Raw genomic sequence first — 19,884 nt, forward strand, 5'->3', positions numbered from 1 at the left:
CCAATTCTGCAAAGGTTACCTTTAATTACATTCTCGGAAGAAATGATATTTAATATGCAAAATCCAATAAGTTTCTAATAATAATTCCCAGTAGCCACAACATTTGCATTTCAATAAATTTGAGAAATCAGGTATGGGTAAATTTGTGGAAACCGACTACAGCATATGTTAAGCAGCATAATTACAACTTTAATAGCATGAACACTGACAGATGCCTTTTCACTAGCTTCATTTTAGTGACAAGGAGATAGATTTACACATTCTCTTGATAACCCTAAAAATGTTTTATGCCCCAACTGGAAAAACAGCCCAAATACTGACTATCAGTTCTTCTCAATATAAAAATTTCCAGCTTCCTAGCTGGGTTACCTTGAAGAGTGACTTGGCCTCTCTGAACCTTAGTTTCCTCACATATTAAGGAGGATAATGTTAAGAAGACTGCAATGATTCAAAGAAGCAGTGATTGGAAAACATTTAGCACAATACATGGCACTTAGTTACTGCTCAGTAAAGTTTAGATATAATTACAGCATTGCTACATGTAGGTTTTATGCAGTAGGGAACATGATTTGATCCACAGTATACAGTACACATTGTGTTACAACAGGGGATCAACTGAATGTCCTAAGAACACCATTCAACTACAATTCAGGATATCTACTTTGTTTCATAATCACAACATAATTAAAAATAAAGTGATAATTGTATTGAAACGAATGTCTGAAGATAATAAGCTTTACTACATTCTAAAAGCCCTAAGCTTAAACCTGAAAGGCTATTTTTTTTGTTTTTTGTTTTCTAGAAATAGGGGAGACAGAGAAAGAGAGAGGAGAGTGGGGAAGGGGCAGAGAGAGAGGGAGAAAAAGAATCCCAAGCAGGCTCCACACCCAGTGTGGAGCCCAAAGAGGGGCTCGATCTCCAGGCCCTGAGATCATGACCTGAGCCGAAATCAAGAGTTAGGACACTTAAGCGACTGTACCACCCAGGCACCCCCGTCAAGAAAGTTTTAATAAACTGTTACACTTTTGAAATTCATGGGCACTGTAGAAAAATTAAAAAAAGATTTAAAGTCATAAACTTTAATGTGCATGTATGTGGACAACTGACCTCAATATGTATTTATTCATACATACACACACCCTTCCCCAAGGAAAAAATGCCATTTACCTATACCGGTGCTTATAACTCATGGATCCAAACTTGCTGAGTTTTCTTGACAATGAATTTGATTCATTTTCTGGCATTCTGATAAATTTTTAAAAAAAAATTAGATAAGGATTCATAAATACTCACACAACACTTGAGCAAAAGCTACGAAGAAAATACAGTGCAACACTGTTTCACAGCTAGTCAAAATATTTTATTTATTCTACATGTTGGCAGGAGATAATTATCAGTTATTTTAAGCTAAAATTTGAAATACAACCACTCTCTAGGATTTTACATACATCAAATACTTTCTCTACTTAAGAATTTTGTCACAAAAGAAAAAAAAAAAGGATTTTGTCACTATGTTGATTTACCCATGCCATGGTTTTCATGGCAGATCTGATGTGGTGTTTCACTGTTCTTTCTATTTCGGGACTTCCCATTCCAGGGTACCTTCGAGAGACACCTTCCATGTGGAGCTCCTTGGCTCAGGCCCCACTGGCCTAGTGGCGATGTCTCAGACCCACTGGGCCACATCCCTCACCTAGTATAAACTCTATGAAGGACACTGGTCACTGTATAAGAATACTTCTCGAACATCATGTTATTTGGGGGAAGTGCTCCATGCACATCAAATAGGAATTAGGGGAAGAATTAATCTAGCTTTAAATTTAAAAGCAAAAAATAAAGCTTAATATGTTACCTGAGAGGATGTGGTTTTATCTTTACACCATAAGGATGTGAAACAAGAAGTGTTGCCACAATCCAAGGGTCTATTCTTTATCCTCATTTCACTTGACCTCCGAGGAGCATGCAACGCAGCTGCCAGCTTCTTATTCACCAGGACATTTTCCTCCCTAGTTCCCACTTTTTCCATACACTTTACTGGCTACTGGCTACTCCTTCTCATACTCCTTCATTGGTTCTTACCACCCTCTAAATGCTGGGAAGACCCCACAGCTCAGTCCTTGGCTATCTGCTTCTCTTTCCTCACTTTTGCCACAGATGACTTCATCCAGTCCTCTGTGCCTTAATTACCCAGTAAGTTTACACGGCCAGCCTTGGTCTTTCCAAGAGGCCTTGTACACCCGACCGCCTACTCCACATCTCTACTTAGATGGCTAACAGGCATTTCAAATTCAGTATGTCCTCAGAACATTTCATTTCCACCAATACCAAAGCTTCACTCTTTATATATACAAAAGTCCTTGACCCTTTCTTGTAGTAGGAAAGAAGAAGGTATCTGTGTGTGTGTGTGTGTGTGTGTGTGTGTGTGTGTTAATATGATCCAGAAAATTAGGTGGCTGAAAAAAATTAACAGAAGAGAAACACTTCTAAATTTCTACTGTAGACAGAAAAGAATTACTGTTATAAAAACAAATCAATTTTCATTAGAACAATGCATAAAACTTTCACATTAACATACCTAAAAAACGTATGATGTTCTACACTGCACTTCCAAAGATGCTTGCAAGCAGTCTTACTTCGAGCTTCAAAAAAGAATGAGGTTTCATTGCACTAAGAGAAAAAAGAGAGAGAACATGAATTACTGACCATAATGTTCTTCAGATGACAGCCACCTTCTAGTTACCAAAAATTCAAGTAAGCAGAGAAATTATTAACACATAAAACAAAAACCAATTATCTCCTGGTAACGATTTTTGGAATGTTGCCTTAAAACCACCTTCAATAATTAAAATTACAAAATGTAAGTTCCATGTAAATCTTAGTGACATCACCTTTATCACCTGCTTCTGTGTCACCCCATGACCACGGATAATCAGGGGCATGGCATGGAAGAACTATAAACATTTCTATCATAAATGAGCACCCAAACAGGACAACACCAACTGTGTGGAAATCAACTCCCAATAAAAAGGAGATGCCCATAAATCCAGTTCTTAACTGGATTATTTTTAAGGACTATACAGGCCCCATTTAAACTGATGACTAAAGAATCTCAAGAGGGGCCCATGCGAGGAGCAACCACCACAGCAGTGTCATCCAAGCACGTCCAAATCATGTCTCTGAGCTTCTGCATTCTGCACCCAGTTACTGGGTGAAATAAATGATGTGACAAAATAAATAAATAAATAAATAAATGATATGACAGATATAAAGTACACAATAGGTATACATTAAATTTCAACTATTATTTTAATCCTATGGATACTTACCTACATTTAATAGATAAGAAGTCATTCTACTTGTGCAGAAGATACTTTTTTTTTTTTTTTAAGTGACTGAATAGGAAACCAAGCAAAATACAACAGAAGTACTCAGATAATAAACTACAAGTTCGGTGAAGTTCTGTTATTGCTTTTTATCAAAGACAAAATTAGCAAACTCAAGTCTTAAATGCAGAAATGCCCCTGGAATGAGGTTTCTATGGATGTATAAACACAAAACTGGCAATGCAGAGGAGTAATTGAAAGGATCCTCCCCACCTTTTAATAAAGACAGAACATTTATATGCATGAAATTTCTTCCAAGTCCATCTGGAATGAGGCTGCCCAGTTTAGAAGTTTATTTATAAGATGAAAGGGTATGATGACAACAGAGCCAATATATGCATGTTACGGCAAGGCCAACTGTAATTCCAAAACCTTGTGAAGTGGAGGAAGGAACTTAAGACAATTCCCAGGTTTCTGTCATGGGGAATGCTACCTAATAAAATACAGCAAGTGGAAAAAACTGGGGATTTGGATGGTGAGGGAATGGATAGGAAGCTCAGGCGATTTTGATTTTGAGGTGCCCATGGAATGGGGAACTAAATACCTGAGCAGTCCAGGAAACCTGCAGGCACTGAACTGAAGAGACAGGCCATCCCTGCTGACAGAGATGATTTCACCTGAGAGCATAAGACAGATTGTTCAGGGAGACAGAATGAAGTGGGGGAAGATAAAACCATAGCCAGGATGCTTGTGGAGATGGAGTGAGAGGGGTCAAAAGAGACCAGGAGGCAATGATGTCCCAGAGGCTGGGAGGAGAGCACAAGTCTCAAGGGACCCGCAAAGGTCAAACGGGGTTTGAAAGGAGGTGACTGCATTTCACGGTAAGAAATCTTCAGTGCCCTGCATGAAAGGGGGAGGAATTACAAAATTAGAGATAAGGGAGAACAGTCAATGAATTCAGAAAGGGTTTTCTTCAAAAGCAAAAGAAATGGGGGGAGGGGGTACCCAGGAAATGACAGAAGATCCTTGGGTGCAGGGTGGGGAACCAAATATCCTACCAGGAGAGAAAAATGCTTAGAGGGGAGGGTTTTTTCCTTTTCCTTTTCTTTCTTTAATATAAAATATACACACATGGTACAGATGCCAAAAGTTACCAAAATGGACACACATGGATAACTAAAATCTCCCTCCCACCACTGTTCCTAATCCCCTTCCCCACAGGCAACCACTATTAAGAGTTTTTTTCTTTGTGTATGTGTGTGTGTGTGTGTGTGTGTGTGTGTGTGTATGTGTGTACATGTTTTTCAGGTCACTGGATTACCCAAAAATACGATGCACAGGTCGTTTATTTTAAAATAATTTTGCTTGTGATTACATTGTATCAGGATAAATGATCAAGATAAAGCGAGTACAGGATAGGCTGTCCCCTCCCCCCCTGCCACCACCTACCTCAGTATCTACACCCCACCTTCTTGTGCCTTTCAACACCTAGAGCACCACGTGGGCCAGGACCTACTGGACGTTATCACCAACAAGTAACGGTGGCTGGGAAAGACTACTCTGTGACAGAGTACTACTCTGATACTTGTACTAAAATTTTAGCAAATAAGGTGGGATTTGCATACCTGAAAACAAATTTTCAGAAAGTTATTTAATGGCACATACTCTAGATTTCTAAAAATGGAGGAGAAACAAAAAACATTCAATCTTAAAAATAAAGTAAATCCCCTCAAACTTTTCTTGAGTTGGTTTTCATTTTATTCTTCACATAAGCGTCTATATTTTTTTTCTTTTTAAATAGAGACCCAGCCACAGGATATCCAATATATATTTTTTTAACTACCATCACTTCATGACAGGAGAAAAGGTATTTAAGAGTCCAACCAGAATTGGGTTTTCTCAAGTTTCCTTGGGTACAAATATATTAAAGGAACAAAAGAGGTTCCCACAGGCCTCCTAATTACTTCTGCCATGTGCAAATGACAAGTATGAACGCATTCTCCATTAAATCAGAGCTGTAACACCAGCTGCCTGGTTTTTATCCCACTGTTAGCAGGATAATCCAAATACTCAAAGGAGGGTTAACATAAGTAAAAAAGAAACCAAGAATTCTGAATAAATTCCATGCATTTTTGCCACTGACAGTAACCACTGGCATGAATGGGACTGATGCGGCATCACAAAGGTCTCTCCTACTAAACCTTTTCCTACAGACATGGACAATTAGCACCTTTCCATTCATTCATAAAAAGGTGAGTAGATAACTTCAGAGGTTCATTCCAACCCACTGCTAAAATACTTTATCCAAGCACCAACGGTTTGCTTTTGGCAAAAGCACTCAATTTTTGTCATTTCATGCCAGAAAAAAAGCTATATTCTGAATCTCTCTCTCTCTCTTTTTTTTAAAGTAGGCTCTACACACAGCATGGAGTGCAGTGGAGGGCTTGAACTCACAACCCTGAGATCAAGACCTAAGCTGAGATCAAGAGTCAGACACTTAACTGACTAAGCCATCCAGGTGCCCCTTGAATCCTCTTTTAATACAGGTTTTTATAATATTTTTATTTTATAAACTGAGCAAGTTTAAATCACCTGTAACTTGAATACCATGTAGGGGTTTCACTGCACCTTGGAGTCCTAGGTAAACGTGGCTCAAACTCCCAGTCCTATCATTTTTGAGAATTCAGGACCCGTATCATATCAATGAATTCCCCACCCAACTCCCTTGGATCTCTTGGTTTCTGTTCCCGTCTTTGCTGGCTGTTTCTCTTTGCAAGCTTCAAGAAATAAATCTACTTCAGCCCGGCTTCTCTGAAGTGTATTGAGATTACTGGAAAGGTCCTGGAGGGGCTCACATCCACTATGAGCTACATAGTGCACTCACCCTGGGCCCAGCTGATTCTCACTGCCTCTCCCAAGCCTGACCCTTGTTGCCACAGCCAGTCCATGCTCTACTGGTTCTTCCATTGCTGTCTTGGGAAGCAGCCCCAACTGGACAGTCTGCCTTCCCCAGGCTCGCTAGAATTATGGGGTGAACATCTTCTCAATCCTATTATATGTTTGTCCCACCTCCAAGGTCAGAGAAGCAACCTCAGGTATACTGCACAGGTAAATATTTTTAAAAGATTAGAACTTCTAACAAGAGTAAGATGCAGTCATTTCATAAATACTGGAAAGTCCCCTAGCAGAGAGATTTCTGATCATCAGTGATCCACAGAAGCAGAGGAGAGGATAAAAGTATAAGTATGAAGATTACAAGTCTAAAGTATGGGGCACCTGGGTGGCTCAGATGCTTAAGCATGTGCCTTCAGCTCAGGTCATGATCTCCAGGTCCTGGGATTGAGTCTCAAGTTGGGTTCCCAGCTCAATGGGGAGTCTGCTTCTACCCCTCCCTCCTGCTCGTACTCTGTCTCTCTCTCTCTCCAGTGAATAAATAAAATCTTTAAAAAAAAAAAGTCTAAAGTATGGTGGGTTTGTTTGTTTTTTAATGTGCATTCTCAACAAGATTTATATCTACCTGGCAATTTTTAACTGACTTTAGGCACTAGGGGGAGAAACAAAATCTTCAGAGGGCTGATAGCACATGACTGCAATAACCTCATTACTGATCAAGCAAAGGCCGGCAAGGGGTGGAACTGAAAACAGATACCAAAGAGATATCCCAAAATGGTGTTTTGAAAAATGCCATCATTATAAATGGTGAGACCAAATGACTAGGGTTTTAAAAGCTGAGCTATGAAAGCAGGCACAATGTCTCTTTCAGTGACTGTCCCCGTGTTTGCCACTGCTCTCTCTTCTGGCCTCCCAAGTTCAATAAAGAATTCACCGTGAGCCCTGCCACAAAGCAAACTAACAATCTTCTTATTTGGGAAGGGCATTCTTTCAAGCTTTTTCTTTTCTTTTTATATTTATTTAAGTAATCTCTACACCCAAAATGGGGCTCAAACTCACAACCCCGAGACCAAGAGTCGCATGCTCCTCCAACTGAGCCAGCTAGGCGCCCCAAGCTTTTTCTTTACATAAGCCTCCCTAAAGAGTCTTTCTTACAATATTAGAGTCCTCTAATATTGGCATCAGAGAGTGTGGTGGTCAAACAACTGGGCAGCACCAGATTAAACACTCAGATCTGCTCATGTGCGGATGTGCTATGGCAGTCTCCAAGAGCTGGTAAGGTACTTGCTATTTCCCCGATTTATATGAGCAGAGCACTTCCTTTCAAGAAAGGGACTTTTTAGTACTCTGGATTAGAAAATTTTACATGATACATACATACCCCTACACACACACACACACACACACACACACACACACACACACACCAGTTACTTTTTAAAAATTCCTTTTGAAATGCATATAATATGGTTTGTATTAAAAATCACTGTGTATATCAGCAGAGCACTTGGAGAATCAAATTAATTTCCTTTCTTGCATATACATTTTACAATAAAAGAACAAAAAGAGCAAAAATATTCCAGTACTTTTTTGTCAGCTGTGTGGGTGCTATTCCAAAATATATACTAAATGTGAAAAACCTTTTTACCTCTTTTACAGCTGAATAGATTGATTGGTTGATGAATAATTGCACGTAACCCTTTCTAGCTCACAGAAACATAAATTATAGCACTGGAAAGGATGTGTTAGATTGTGTGCTTCTTTTTCATTTCCTCCCAAAAATTCAGAAAGAGAAAACATGAGCCAAAACATTAGAGAATATTTATATCATGTTTCAGTAAACTTTGAAAACTATTATGTTGAGCTTATTCTGCTTCCTACTTGAAAAAATGCACAGATGCAAACGCAGGAATCCAGATGGTTGGCTTTTGTTGTTTTACTCTCTTTTCCTCACCTTCTCTTTAGAGAAACCACAGCATTTACCAACATGTTGACATTTCTCTCATCTACTTGCAGATTTATTTTTTAAATTTTATTTTATTTAAATTCAATTAATTAACATATAGTACTGTACTATTAGTTTCACAGGTAGAGTTCAGTGATTCATCAGCTGCATATAATACCCAGTGCTCATTATATCAGGTGTCCTCCTTAATGTCCATCACCCAGTGGCCCCATCCCCCCACCCCCTTCCCCTCCAGCAAACCCTCAGTTTGTTTCCTATAGTTAAGAGCCTCTTATGGTTTGTCTCCCTCTCTGATTTTGTCTTAGTTTATTTTTCCCTTCCTTTCCCTATGCTCCTTTGTTTTGTTTCTTAAATTCCACATGAGTGAAATCATGTAATTGTCTTTTGCAGATTTATTTTTGTAAAGATAATCTTTATTCCCAGTTTACAAATGTTATAGATTTATAAATAACAAACGTTATTTAAGCTTCTTAAAATGAAGGCATCTCTGGTAAGACCTACTGATACTCAATTTAAAAATGTTTCATAGCAGAATTTTAAAATTTTTTCCAAATATGTGGTCCATGTGTTTTAATTATAGAGAAAGTCAACAAACATACCAGCAAGTGAAGCAGAGGAAAATGCATGGCCCTGGGAGACCTGCACTCCCCTTCCTGCCTTGGCATAAGCTACTCACCAGCCGAGACTGGTCCAGAACAAGGTGCTCCCTGAGCCCTTCCTGTGCAAAGCTTCAGTAGCTCTGGGTGGCATGAGGCCAAGACAATTCCAATTCAGAGACATAAATCAGGAGCCTATTTTAAGTCCAACTTCAGACTAGGTGCTTTCAACCTCACAACAACCCTGTGAGGCAGATTTTGTCGTTTTCATTTTATAAATAAACAAATGTAGGTTAAATGTTGCTCAGTGAATTGTCCAAAGTTAGATAAGTGGGAGGCCTGGACCTAAACCATGCTATTTGACCACACGGCTAGCATCCATCTCCGAACCCGAGAGATGCCAAACCAAGCTGTTGTGTGGCATCAGGATCCAAATATTACTAACGGAGCCGCACTCAGGAATGCACAGGGGAGAATATTACACCTTAGTTCCGGTGCGCTCATACATGGTGGTGGAGATGCAAAGTGGCAGAAAAACTCAAGATGGAGGAGGGGATATGGAAATACCTAACAAAGCTATACATGAACTTACACTTTGGCCATGCAATCCACTCCTGGGAATTTACCCCAAAGATACTCCTTCCACAATATAAAAATACATATGCACAAAGTCACTGGAGGAAAATTTTTAATTGCAAACTACTGAAAACTACCTAAATTGTCTAAGCATAAGAAGTTGGGTGAGTAAACGATGGTACACACACTCAATGCAGTCCTATGTAGCTGCACAGAAGAACCAGAAAGCTCTCAATGGACTGATAATAAAGAAATTCTAGGAGGTATTACTGGGTGAAAGTGAAAAGAAGTTCAAAGGCATATAATAGTGTGCTATCTTTTGGGTAAGAAAGAAAGAAAATGTTTTAAATATGTTTATCTGTACAAACAGAAACACAAGAAGGATGAAGCATAAAACTACTAAAGTTGGTTACCTACAAAGAAGGGCAGGGAAAACAGAATTGAAAGAATATGGGAATTAGTGATACTTTTCTGTGCCTTTTTGTACAGTTCTGACTTTTGGAAGCATGTTAATCTTCTACATCTTCAAAAAATAAAATGAAATAAATAAGAATATGAAGGGGACCTAAAGCTGAAACAAGTAAACCTAACCAGATCACAAATGAATACCAAAATCTCAGGAATAAGGAAAGCAGGAAGGAAGGGCCAGCCCAAGTTCATTCTGAACACAGCATTTGACTATATGCCCTCAGTCTTGGCAAGATGGTATATGTGAGTGAAAGAACTACAAACAACTGTCAATTTTTGTGGTTTAGACAAAGCAAATCTGAAACTATTTGAGATATATTTTACAATTGAGCAAATAAGTAAATGTATTTCTGTTGCTGGGAGCCAAGTTTCTCAAGACATACAAATATGAAATGAGGGAAGGCCAGAAAGAATGCCGTGGGGATGGATGGGGGAAATTGGAGATACAATGTGAACTCGTGATTTCTACAATGAGTATGAGCATGTTTATATGCACACATATTATTTATGGATTTATAAATGGATACATGCATGTGTGTATTCCTTAGCTCTGTCCACTGAAAAAGCCAAAAATTAAGGTCACCCCAGTAGCAATGACCACACCTAACACCCAGATCTTGACCCGTCCCCTCTGAACAGAACCAGGGCTCATTGGAGAAATGGCTGGTAACAGGGTGGATGTAGGGTAGGTGCAGAGTAGATACAAGATGCACCTAAAACACCATATTGTACCAAAAAGGAAGAAAATGACCAACAAAACGATAGGGTTAGGTCAAAAGGGCACAGGAGCCAGATTAAAGGACCACATCTAGGACAACTTGAGTACCAAAATAGTTAGGCACAGTAATGTATTATAAACCCCCGGGGGGGGGGGGGATTAGTAATTCCATGCTGATAGGATAAATAAAAGAGAGAGAAGGTGTGGCTCTTGCTTACAGTGGAATGCCAAGGGCTGACTGATGGATGTGAGGGGTGTGGAAGAGCTAGAAAATCAGCATTTTACCAGCATCATAGTAAAAAATCAGATCAGGCAAGAATCCTTAATGAATGCTAAGTCTACAGGGAAATTTTGAAGAGGAGCAGGACATTTGCATTGAATTACGGTATCTCCCCACAGATTACTCATTAACTGTAAAGGAGGAAAAAGAAAAACAATTAACTGTTCAGTGGGAAATCAAATCAACATCCTGACTAGGTGATGAAACTGTGTCTAACCACCAAGAGACACCGGATGGATGATTATCACGTGCCTCCAGATGCGATGCCCTAAGGAGGGCACAACCGCTTATGCGGCTTTCCAGCTGAGAACACAGACTCTCTCTCAAAAAAAAGTCGATGTCATAAAAAACAAAAATGCTACAAAAATGTTTCAGATTAAAGAAGATTAATTGGGGCGCCTGCGTGGCTCAGTTGGTTAAGCGACTGCCTTCAGCTCAGGTCATGATCCTGGAGTCCCGGGATCGAGTCCCGCATCGGGCTCCCTGCTCGGCACAGAGTCTGCTTCTCCCTCTGACCCTCTTCCCTCTCGTGCTCTCATTCTCTCTCTCTCAAATAAATAAATAAAATCTTTTAATAAAAAAAATAAAGAAAGAAGATTAATTGGATTCTATACCGGAGAGGGAAAATACTATAAAGGACATTATTAGGCTAAACAAAACTGCAATGTAGAAAGCAGATGATATAAGTATTAAATCAACATAAACTTGTTAAGCTGATAATTGTACTGCGGTTCTATCAGAGAGCATCCCTATTCTTAGGAAATACCCACTGAATTATTTAGAGATGTGTCACACATGAAAACCCTCAAATCACTCAGAAAAAAATTGTGTGTACGTGCACGTGTGTGTGTGTGTGTGTGGGTGTGTGTGTGTGTGTAGAGAGAAATGAAAAAGGAAATGCAGTAAAACATTAACAGCGAGTGAATATAAGTGGGTGAATGTACATGACCATGTTCTTTGCAATATTTTAATTTTTGCCACTTTTTGTAAATTTTGAATTATTTTCATACAAAAAGAATATTTTTAAATCTATAGTTGCACTTACAACGTGAAGGAACCCTTAGCCTACGTGAGCAAGACCTCCCCGGCTTGCTGATAAACAGTGACAACTCCTGGCCACCAAGACTTCCCGTGTACTCTTCTCAAAGAGTTCGGCCAAGTGGATCTAATTACCTGTGGCCAGACTTGCCAGGAACCTTTTGGGTCGACATCCTGTCACGCTGGATAAGTTTAGGCTGAGGTTAGTTTCATGATGTGTTACACATAAAAGTAATCACAGCCTCATTTTTTTCATTTATTCAACAAATATACATGCCAATCTCGGGTGGGAAAAGGGGGCCAATCTCTTAGGCCTTTGGCCAACCTCTGGGCCTACTGCTGGGGACTGCACACTCTCCCTGTTGATGAAACCAAGGCATTTGGATATGATCCCAACTCCTCCTGAGTTTTCACGAAAACATTCCATCTGCTACCCATCGGAAGCTGTTTTACCTCCTCAGTGCTTCCCAAATCTGCCCACTTCGCTCCATCCTTGTGGTGACTGCCTTCCCATCACCTCCCCTGATCAGGGTGTCTGCCTCCGTTCTTACCTCCTCTGTGCTCCATGAGGCAGCCACTCTCCTCGCGGTAGGTAAGGCTCAGGGCTGGAGGCATCACCCAGTCCCCCCACCCGTGCTCAAGTCCCCCAGCCACCACACAAGTAAGAGAGGCCCTCTTCCACAACACGTGAGACTGAACTGTGCACTGGGACCATCTCCCTTCCCTCAGGCCTTCTACCTCCACCACCAGCAGAGAGGAGCAGACACAGAAAACAAACCCCACTCCCTTCAGACATCCACAGCCTCTCCACCTTCATCTGCCTTGAATCCACTGGACCCCATCTACTACGCTCTCTTGAGCGTAGTAACCTCGAAATGATACTCAGCAATTCCCCCAGTTTGTCCCCACACCCCCACACCCCCCCACCACCCAACTCCTGAAACCCTTCCTTCATGCCCTCTGGAATTGATGGTCTCCCATCAGTAAAATCCCTTGGCCCCGCCATCTGCTCTCTTATACTGCCTTCACCCTGGCGTGCCAGGAGAAGCCTGGCTCTCCCCCGAGGACTTGTCTTAACTGCAGCCCACTGGAGTGGGAACTTTGCCTCTTGTCCCAGGTCCTCATATCAGTGGGCCTGAGAGTAGAGAAGATTCCTGCTTGCTCCCCAAGGCTGCTTTTGGACCATTCTCTCCTCTTTCCCCTACAACTCCCAGCTTGGGATCTCATCAGATCCCATCACCTGCCATCTCTCTGGTGGCTGTCATCCTGAAAGTCCTCTCCCTCAAACACCAAAGCTACTGCAGTCAGTCACACCCTCCAATACTACTCTTGTGTTAATTACTGGAAATTTCAATATGTAAATAGAAACAATGCCTCCAACACCCAGACCTCTCAGTTCCCTGAACTTCTCAGTGCTGTTGTCTTCCTCTCTATCCCAACCACTCACTCCCGTGCTTGCAAGCCCACAGCAGGGCTCTCAGCTTTAGCACGACTGACATGTGTCTTGTCCATTTACAACATGGTGTAAAATGTGCAGCAGCACATTCAACCTCTACCCTCTAGATACCAGGAGCCTCTCTGTCCCATCCTGCACCGTGAGAACCAAAACTGTCTCTTGATGCTGCCAAACAGCCCAGGGGTGGGGGGGGTAAGAAGGTAAGAACCCCTGCCTGATAACTTCCCATTTACAATAGCTGAAGCTCCTCTGTGATCTCAAGGCCTAGCACCCAACCCTCTGACCACCCCGTCTCTCCAGCTTACTCCCTCCACTTCTCCACCCCCACCAAGCTTTCAACTCCTCCAACCAGGACCTCCTGCCACCAGACCCCACCCCTCTTTCACAGTTCTCGCTCTTTCCTTACCCAGTCTCAATTCCATGATAAACCCCTGGATTGGCTCCCCTGCCTCACCTAATTCCCTAGCCCTTCTCTTTGTACTCTTCTCTTCACCAAACCAACTCTCCACTTGCTTGATGTCTGCACCAGCGCTACTGAATGTGTGTGGAGAAAAGCATACCATGAGTGGGCTCATTTTAAATTCAGCACCCTTTGTACTACCAGGCTATCATAGGATATCACCAAACCACAGGTGCCTTGTCTATTTTCTCTCTAAAATTACTATTTCATACCTTCTTCTTCCTTCAGACCCCCACCACCTCCTACCCAACTTCAGCCTCAGCTGATGACCTTAATACCTAGTTCCCTCAAAACAGAAAGCAGAACATCATAAGAGAACTACCCAGCTACCTTAATCTACATTCCCATGCTCCATCTTCATGCCTGTTAACCAGAGATCAACTGTCCTGACCGCCCTCTCAAACCAACCCTTCTATTTATACACCAGCTGTCATCCCCTGTCGCCCACTCAAGGAATATCGTTCCGGCAATTCTCTCTCCCCCTACCACATCATCAAGCGTTTATCATATATTGGATCGTTCTTATCGGAGTATACATGTGCTATTATTTTTCCAACTTAAAAAAGAAACCCTCTTGACCCACTTCCCCTGACAGCCTTCTTCCTACCTGGTTCCTCTTTGTGCCAAAACTCCTCAAAAGAGTTGTCTACATTGACCCTCTCCAGTTCCACTCCTCCTATTACCTCTTTTGCTTTTTTCCTTAAGTAGCATGCACTGGGGAGTGGGGAGTCATTCCCTAATAATGGACTCCTCTCAGGGTGTTTTTCTTTTTCTTTTTTTTTAGGATTGTATTTATTTATTTGTCAGAGAGAGAGCACATGAGCACAAGCAGGGAGAGCTGCAGGCAGAGGCAGAGGGAGAAGCAGGCTCCCCACTAAGCAAGGAGCCTGATGTGGGGCTCAATCCCTAGATCCTGGGATCCTGACCTGAGCCAAAGGCAGACGCTTAACAACTGAGCCACCCAGGTGCCCCCCACCCAGGGTGTTTTTCTTCCACATGAGTGCTACAGTAAGGATATACGTCCCTTGTGATTCTCCAGGGCGCACAGACGTAAGAGTGGAACTGCTGAGATAAAGCTCACTCTTCAATCCACTGAAAATGGTCTTATCAATGACCTCCTACATTCCTAAATTCAGCAGTCAATTCTCATCCCTCTCCTGATTTGACATATCAGCATGATTTGACATAAAACGTGATTTTTAGTTGGCAAAATTGGATACAATCAGTATTCTTCCTACCTGCCTGGTTATTGCTTCCCAGCCTCTTTTTCTGGTTCTTCCTCTTCTCATCTGCACTCATTCTCTTAATGACCTCATGTAGTCTCAGGGCTCCGAATACCAGGATATGTCACTGATTATCAAATCTCACTATCCTGCCCAGACTTCGGTCCCAAACTCTGGACTCCTAGAGCTCACTTCTTAAATGTCTCTACCTAGATGTATAACAGGTATCTCAAATGCAACATTGTTAAACATGGGATTCCTGATCTTCCTCCCCAAACCTGCTCAACTCAAAGCCTTTCCCACCCCGCTGGATGGCATCTCCATTCTTCCAGCCTTTCAGGCCAAACACCTTTAAGTCACCAGGACTTCTCTCTCTCTCATACCTCCCCACATCCATGAAACCATGTAGGTAAATCCAGATTCCAACAGTTTCTCAGCACTCGAAATGTTGCTACCCTGGTCTGAGCCACTACCCTCTCTCGTCTGGATTTTTTATTTTTATTTATTGATTTATTATTTTTTAAGATTTTAAGTAATCCCTACACCCAACATGGGGCTCAAACTTACAACCTCAAGATCAAGAGTTGCCTGATCTACCAACTGAGCCAGCCAGGCACCCCGCCTCTGCAGTTCTTAAGTAAGCATTAGTTGCCCAATGAGTGAACAGGCAACAATGTTTACTCTCAAGGAATTCAGTGAAAAGCAACCATTTGATAACAGACTTTTAAAAATTTTAAACCCCTCATAATAAACACATGTTCCTAAAACCAAGAGCTAATACTTAAGTGGTGGAATAGTGATATTTTCATTAAAATCAGAAACCAAAGATGCTTTATTCAATCACTTAACACTCTTCTATAAGTGATGACCAACACTATAAAATATGAAACATAAATAACAGAAATGAGAAAATAAATTATTTTTACTTGCAAATGATATAATTATATACCTACAAAAATTTATGAGAATCAAATTAAGAACTCTTGGCTAGCACACAAGAATTCAGCAACATGGCCAGATTTGAGATCAACATAAAACTCCACAGCTTTCACGTCTACCAGCAGAAAACAATTATAAGATACAACAGGAGGGAAAAACTGATCCATGAAATTAAGAAAAAATGGTCAAACCTGTAAAACTAAAACACATTATCAAACACTGTGCAGGCACATATGAATAAATATAATAAGAGGAGAAATGCTTATCATATGATACTAAATATAAAACCTGTGTACAGAACCATACAAGGGATGACATGTATTCATGTGTATACAAACGTACATATATTATACATTTGTGCTAACAGGGCAAAATCTGAAAGGGACGGCACCAAAATAATAATCGTTACCACTGAATTTTAAAATGTAATTTTCATTTTCTTCTTTATAACATATTTCCCAGATTTTCTAAAATTGTCATGGGAGACTTTTATACTAAAAGTTTTTACTTTCTGGGAGGTATTACTGAAGTCACAGCACCTATTTTGAAGCTTAAATAATCCATAAAAGTATTTATAATAATTAGCTGCTGAACCTGTCAGAGGAATAAATGTTTACAAAATCAGTTTTTAGGGGTGCCTGGGTGGCTCAGTCGTTAAGCGTCTGCCCTTCGGCTCAGGTCATGATCCCAGGGTCCTGGGATCGAGCCCCACATCGGGCTCCCTGCTCTGCGGGAAGCCTGCTTCTCCCTCTCCCACTCCCCCTGCTTGTGTTCCTTCTCCCGCTGTGTCTCTCTCTGTCAAATAAATAAATTCTTTAAAAAAAAAAAAATCGGTTTTTAGTTGCAGACAACTATTTGTTGTTCTCTCCAAAATGAATCACTAAACTCATCAAGGTTGTATCTGAGAAAGAGGAGATCGTTACTTGTGGATGCAAAGGAAGAGATACATAGTACATACTAATGCATTCTTTGTATTTATTAAGATATGTTGATTTGTTGGACACAGTTAATATTAAAAAGTAGAATTGGACAGTATTAGTGGTATAGCATGACACCAGGAAAAATCTTTTATCTGTAGGACATTGCTGTTGTTTTGGGAACTGAATATCTGAATTTGGTCTTAACAGCATTGAGCATACTGAGTTATGTCTCTCTGACTGGACCAGTGGAGCAGAAAACCAGAATAAGCATTTCAACCATTTTTCAAGCTATGACTACTGGTCCAGGTGATAGGTTTCAGGGGGCTTTCATATTTAATCTATGATTACAGTTAGATCTCCATAATAACCAACTTAATTCTACCATTATGTAAATCATTGCCTCAAAGAGAGATACCCTGGTGGAGAAAGAAGACATACTGCAAAGCAAGAACACTCAGAAAACGGAGTACTTTGGTTAAATTAATGTCTTATAAAAAAATAATAATCCCTTTGATTCAAGCCTGACTTCAGCACCTTGCAAGAGATTGATGACACCAGGCTAACGACCCAGGAGACACGGTGTCTCAGGCGGCCCACAAAAACCACTCCTTTTCCAAGCTGAAGGGACTGAGGCAGGGCTGAGTGTGTAGCAGACGAGGCCACACCATGGAGACTGCCATTAAAAAGTAACATGAAGGGCGCCTGGGTGGCTCAGTCAGTTAAGCGTCTGCCTTCAGCTCAGGTCATGATCTTGGGGTCCAGGGACCAAAACTGGCATCTGGCTCCCTGCTCAGCCGGGAGCCTGCTTCTCCCTCTGCGCCTCCCCCAACTCATGCTCTCTCCTCTCTCTCTCTCTCTCATATAAATAAATAAGATCTCTTAAAAAAGAGTAACATGAAAAATACCAATTTTGTTTTTTTGTTTTCTCCTAATAATGAAAAATATAAGAAGCTGAAAGTTCAAGTTAGTTGCAACTTTACCAAATATTTATCCTGAGGCAGAAGACATTTTGAGGCACACTAATGATAACATAAAAGTAGTTGAACAAAGGACCTTGCTCACAAAAATAACTTAGGTATAAGGGGGAACGTGACCATAAATAATAGCAATGCTTCCATGAAAAGTCTTACTATTTTATTGTAATATTCCTATTAAAAACATGAAACAGTATCTTCAACATGTTGAATAGACCTTACTCCTTGCATTAAGTCTTGTGAAACCAGTGGCAGGAGAGGGAGAAAACCAAATGGCCCTACTACCTAATCAGCTGTTCTACTTTTTGGATGATTTTAATTCAATCTTACAGTTCATCTTTTAAGATTGATGTGTCTAATCAGGAGTTGAAGAAAATTATAGATTGTTACAAACTACTATGAGGTGTTTGGTTTGGACTATCGTTTTTGTAAAAATCTGGAATTTCCCATCCTTACAAATTAAAACTCATTTCAAAATCCAATTTTAATTTTATCAATAAATGGCAGTCTGTCACAGTTCAAGGAGGGATCATTGTATTTTTTTTTTCTAGAAAGACCAGGTTTTCCAGCTGGACAGTACATAATCTCAGTCCAGCAGTTCACTGATCATTCCGCAGTGTGTGAGGGCCTGCTGCCGGGGAGACCTCTGCCCAACGCCGAGTTCCACCTGCGGTCACTGCCGTTCCTTTCCCGCATCTCCATATGGAGATGCGGAAGCGCAGGCTCTACTCACCTCGTTTTTACAACAGACATCTCATCAGAAAGTCAATTCAATGCCATCCACTTAGGTTTTTGGTCTACATAAAGTCACCAGCAAAGAGACAGAAGGATGGATTCTCGTACATCCTATTTTCACTCATTTATCCCATAAATACAAATTAGAATAACAGCACTTCAAGGGAGCATTATTTTCACAGATTAAAAGGAAGCTTTCACAGCCTTGCCTTTTTGGGCACAGTTTCTTAAAAGCCACCTGTCAAGGCATGAAAGCACCTCCAGGCTCTGACAAATACTGTGCCCATTACCCAAACAATCCTGGAGGACACTGCCAAGTTGTAGGGAGAAGGTCAGTATCTCTGCACCCTTGCCTTACACGCTCCTTTAAAAGCCTCCAGAATTTCCCCTCCAGTTTATCTATCATGCTGAACTAGGGAAAGAACAGAAGTATGACTCCCTACAGGTCGTTTAATTTACTTTGGGACAAAATTAGGACACTCTTTATCCTATATGTGGGCTGCACTCTTCTGAGGATATGAATCCTACCTTCATAGATAGTACTTTTAGGCAAATTACTCTAATAATGATAATCACCTCCTATTCTCTCTTGTGCCCTAGAAAGGGTTCCCCCCCCCTTTGCTCAAACTAAAATGACATGTTTCCATAAGCAATTCATTCATTTCTCCTCACTTCCGTTTCCCTCCCTTGAGAAGTTGTGTATATGAGTCAATTAATCTGGTTCCACATGGCTGCAGCTGGGGAAACACGGCACTTTTACTTCACAATGTCTTTTAAGTTACCCACGGACAGACAAGACTTCCTGCCTCAGTGAAGCTGAGTGCTCAACAAAAACTTACATCTTTTCCCAGCACTCTGAGTTCAAACTGTGTCTCCTTGAAGTGAACCTTTGTAATCCGTGGCCTAAAAAACAAAGCAGACGGTGGTGGTGGTGCAGTTTGTAAGAATTAATCTTTCAGCAATTCAGAGAAGTTCCCAGAGGGAAAAGGCTGGCTCATCGCAGCTCCTTTATAGACTGCTACAGTAACTGTTGAGCGCTCCCTATAAGTCATTTGGTCTGGACACCTTCCTAAACAAAATTCCATTCTCATTCTCCTGTGCTTCTCTAGTAGATACAGACCAGCTTGGAATCCCCAGGCCCTTGGCCAGTACTGCCTTCCCAGACACAGCGTAGGGCTACAGTCCTCCCCCATTTAGCATTAGAACTCAGAGGAGTCTTGGGCCCACAGCCCATCAGTACACAGTGGAATGGGTAGGAAACCCTACCATACCCAATGTGCATGGACAAGAGAGTCCAGAATCACAGTACCTAAAATTTAC

General features: G+C 41.1%; 1 protein-coding gene across 7 annotated transcripts in view; it reads right to left on the bottom strand.

Annotated features, from left to right (window-relative positions):
* The window catches only part of EPB41L4A (erythrocyte membrane protein band 4.1 like 4A), a 240,266-nt gene that overhangs the window by 72,769 nt on the left and 147,613 nt on the right, over positions 1-19,884 (bottom strand). For all 7 annotated transcript variants that reach the window (XM_073889192.1, XM_073889201.1, XM_073889195.1 and 4 more), the window contains 3 exons: positions 19,404-19,467; positions 2,576-2,667; positions 1,168-1,245 (listed from right to left, as the gene is read on the bottom strand). In XM_073889192.1, the coding sequence (XP_073745293.1) occupies positions 1,168-1,245; positions 2,576-2,667; positions 19,404-19,467 (234 nt within the window). The remainder of the gene's footprint in view (positions 1-1,167; positions 1,246-2,575; positions 2,668-19,403; positions 19,468-19,884) is intronic.

The sequence above is a fragment of the Callorhinus ursinus genome, unplaced genomic scaffold (genome assembly GCF_003265705.2).
Source record: "Callorhinus ursinus isolate GAN/ISIS: 27379988/994484 unplaced genomic scaffold, GSC_fseal_2.0 scaffold3, whole genome shotgun sequence".
Classification (NCBI taxonomy): domain Eukaryota; kingdom Metazoa; phylum Chordata; class Mammalia; order Carnivora; family Otariidae; genus Callorhinus; species Callorhinus ursinus.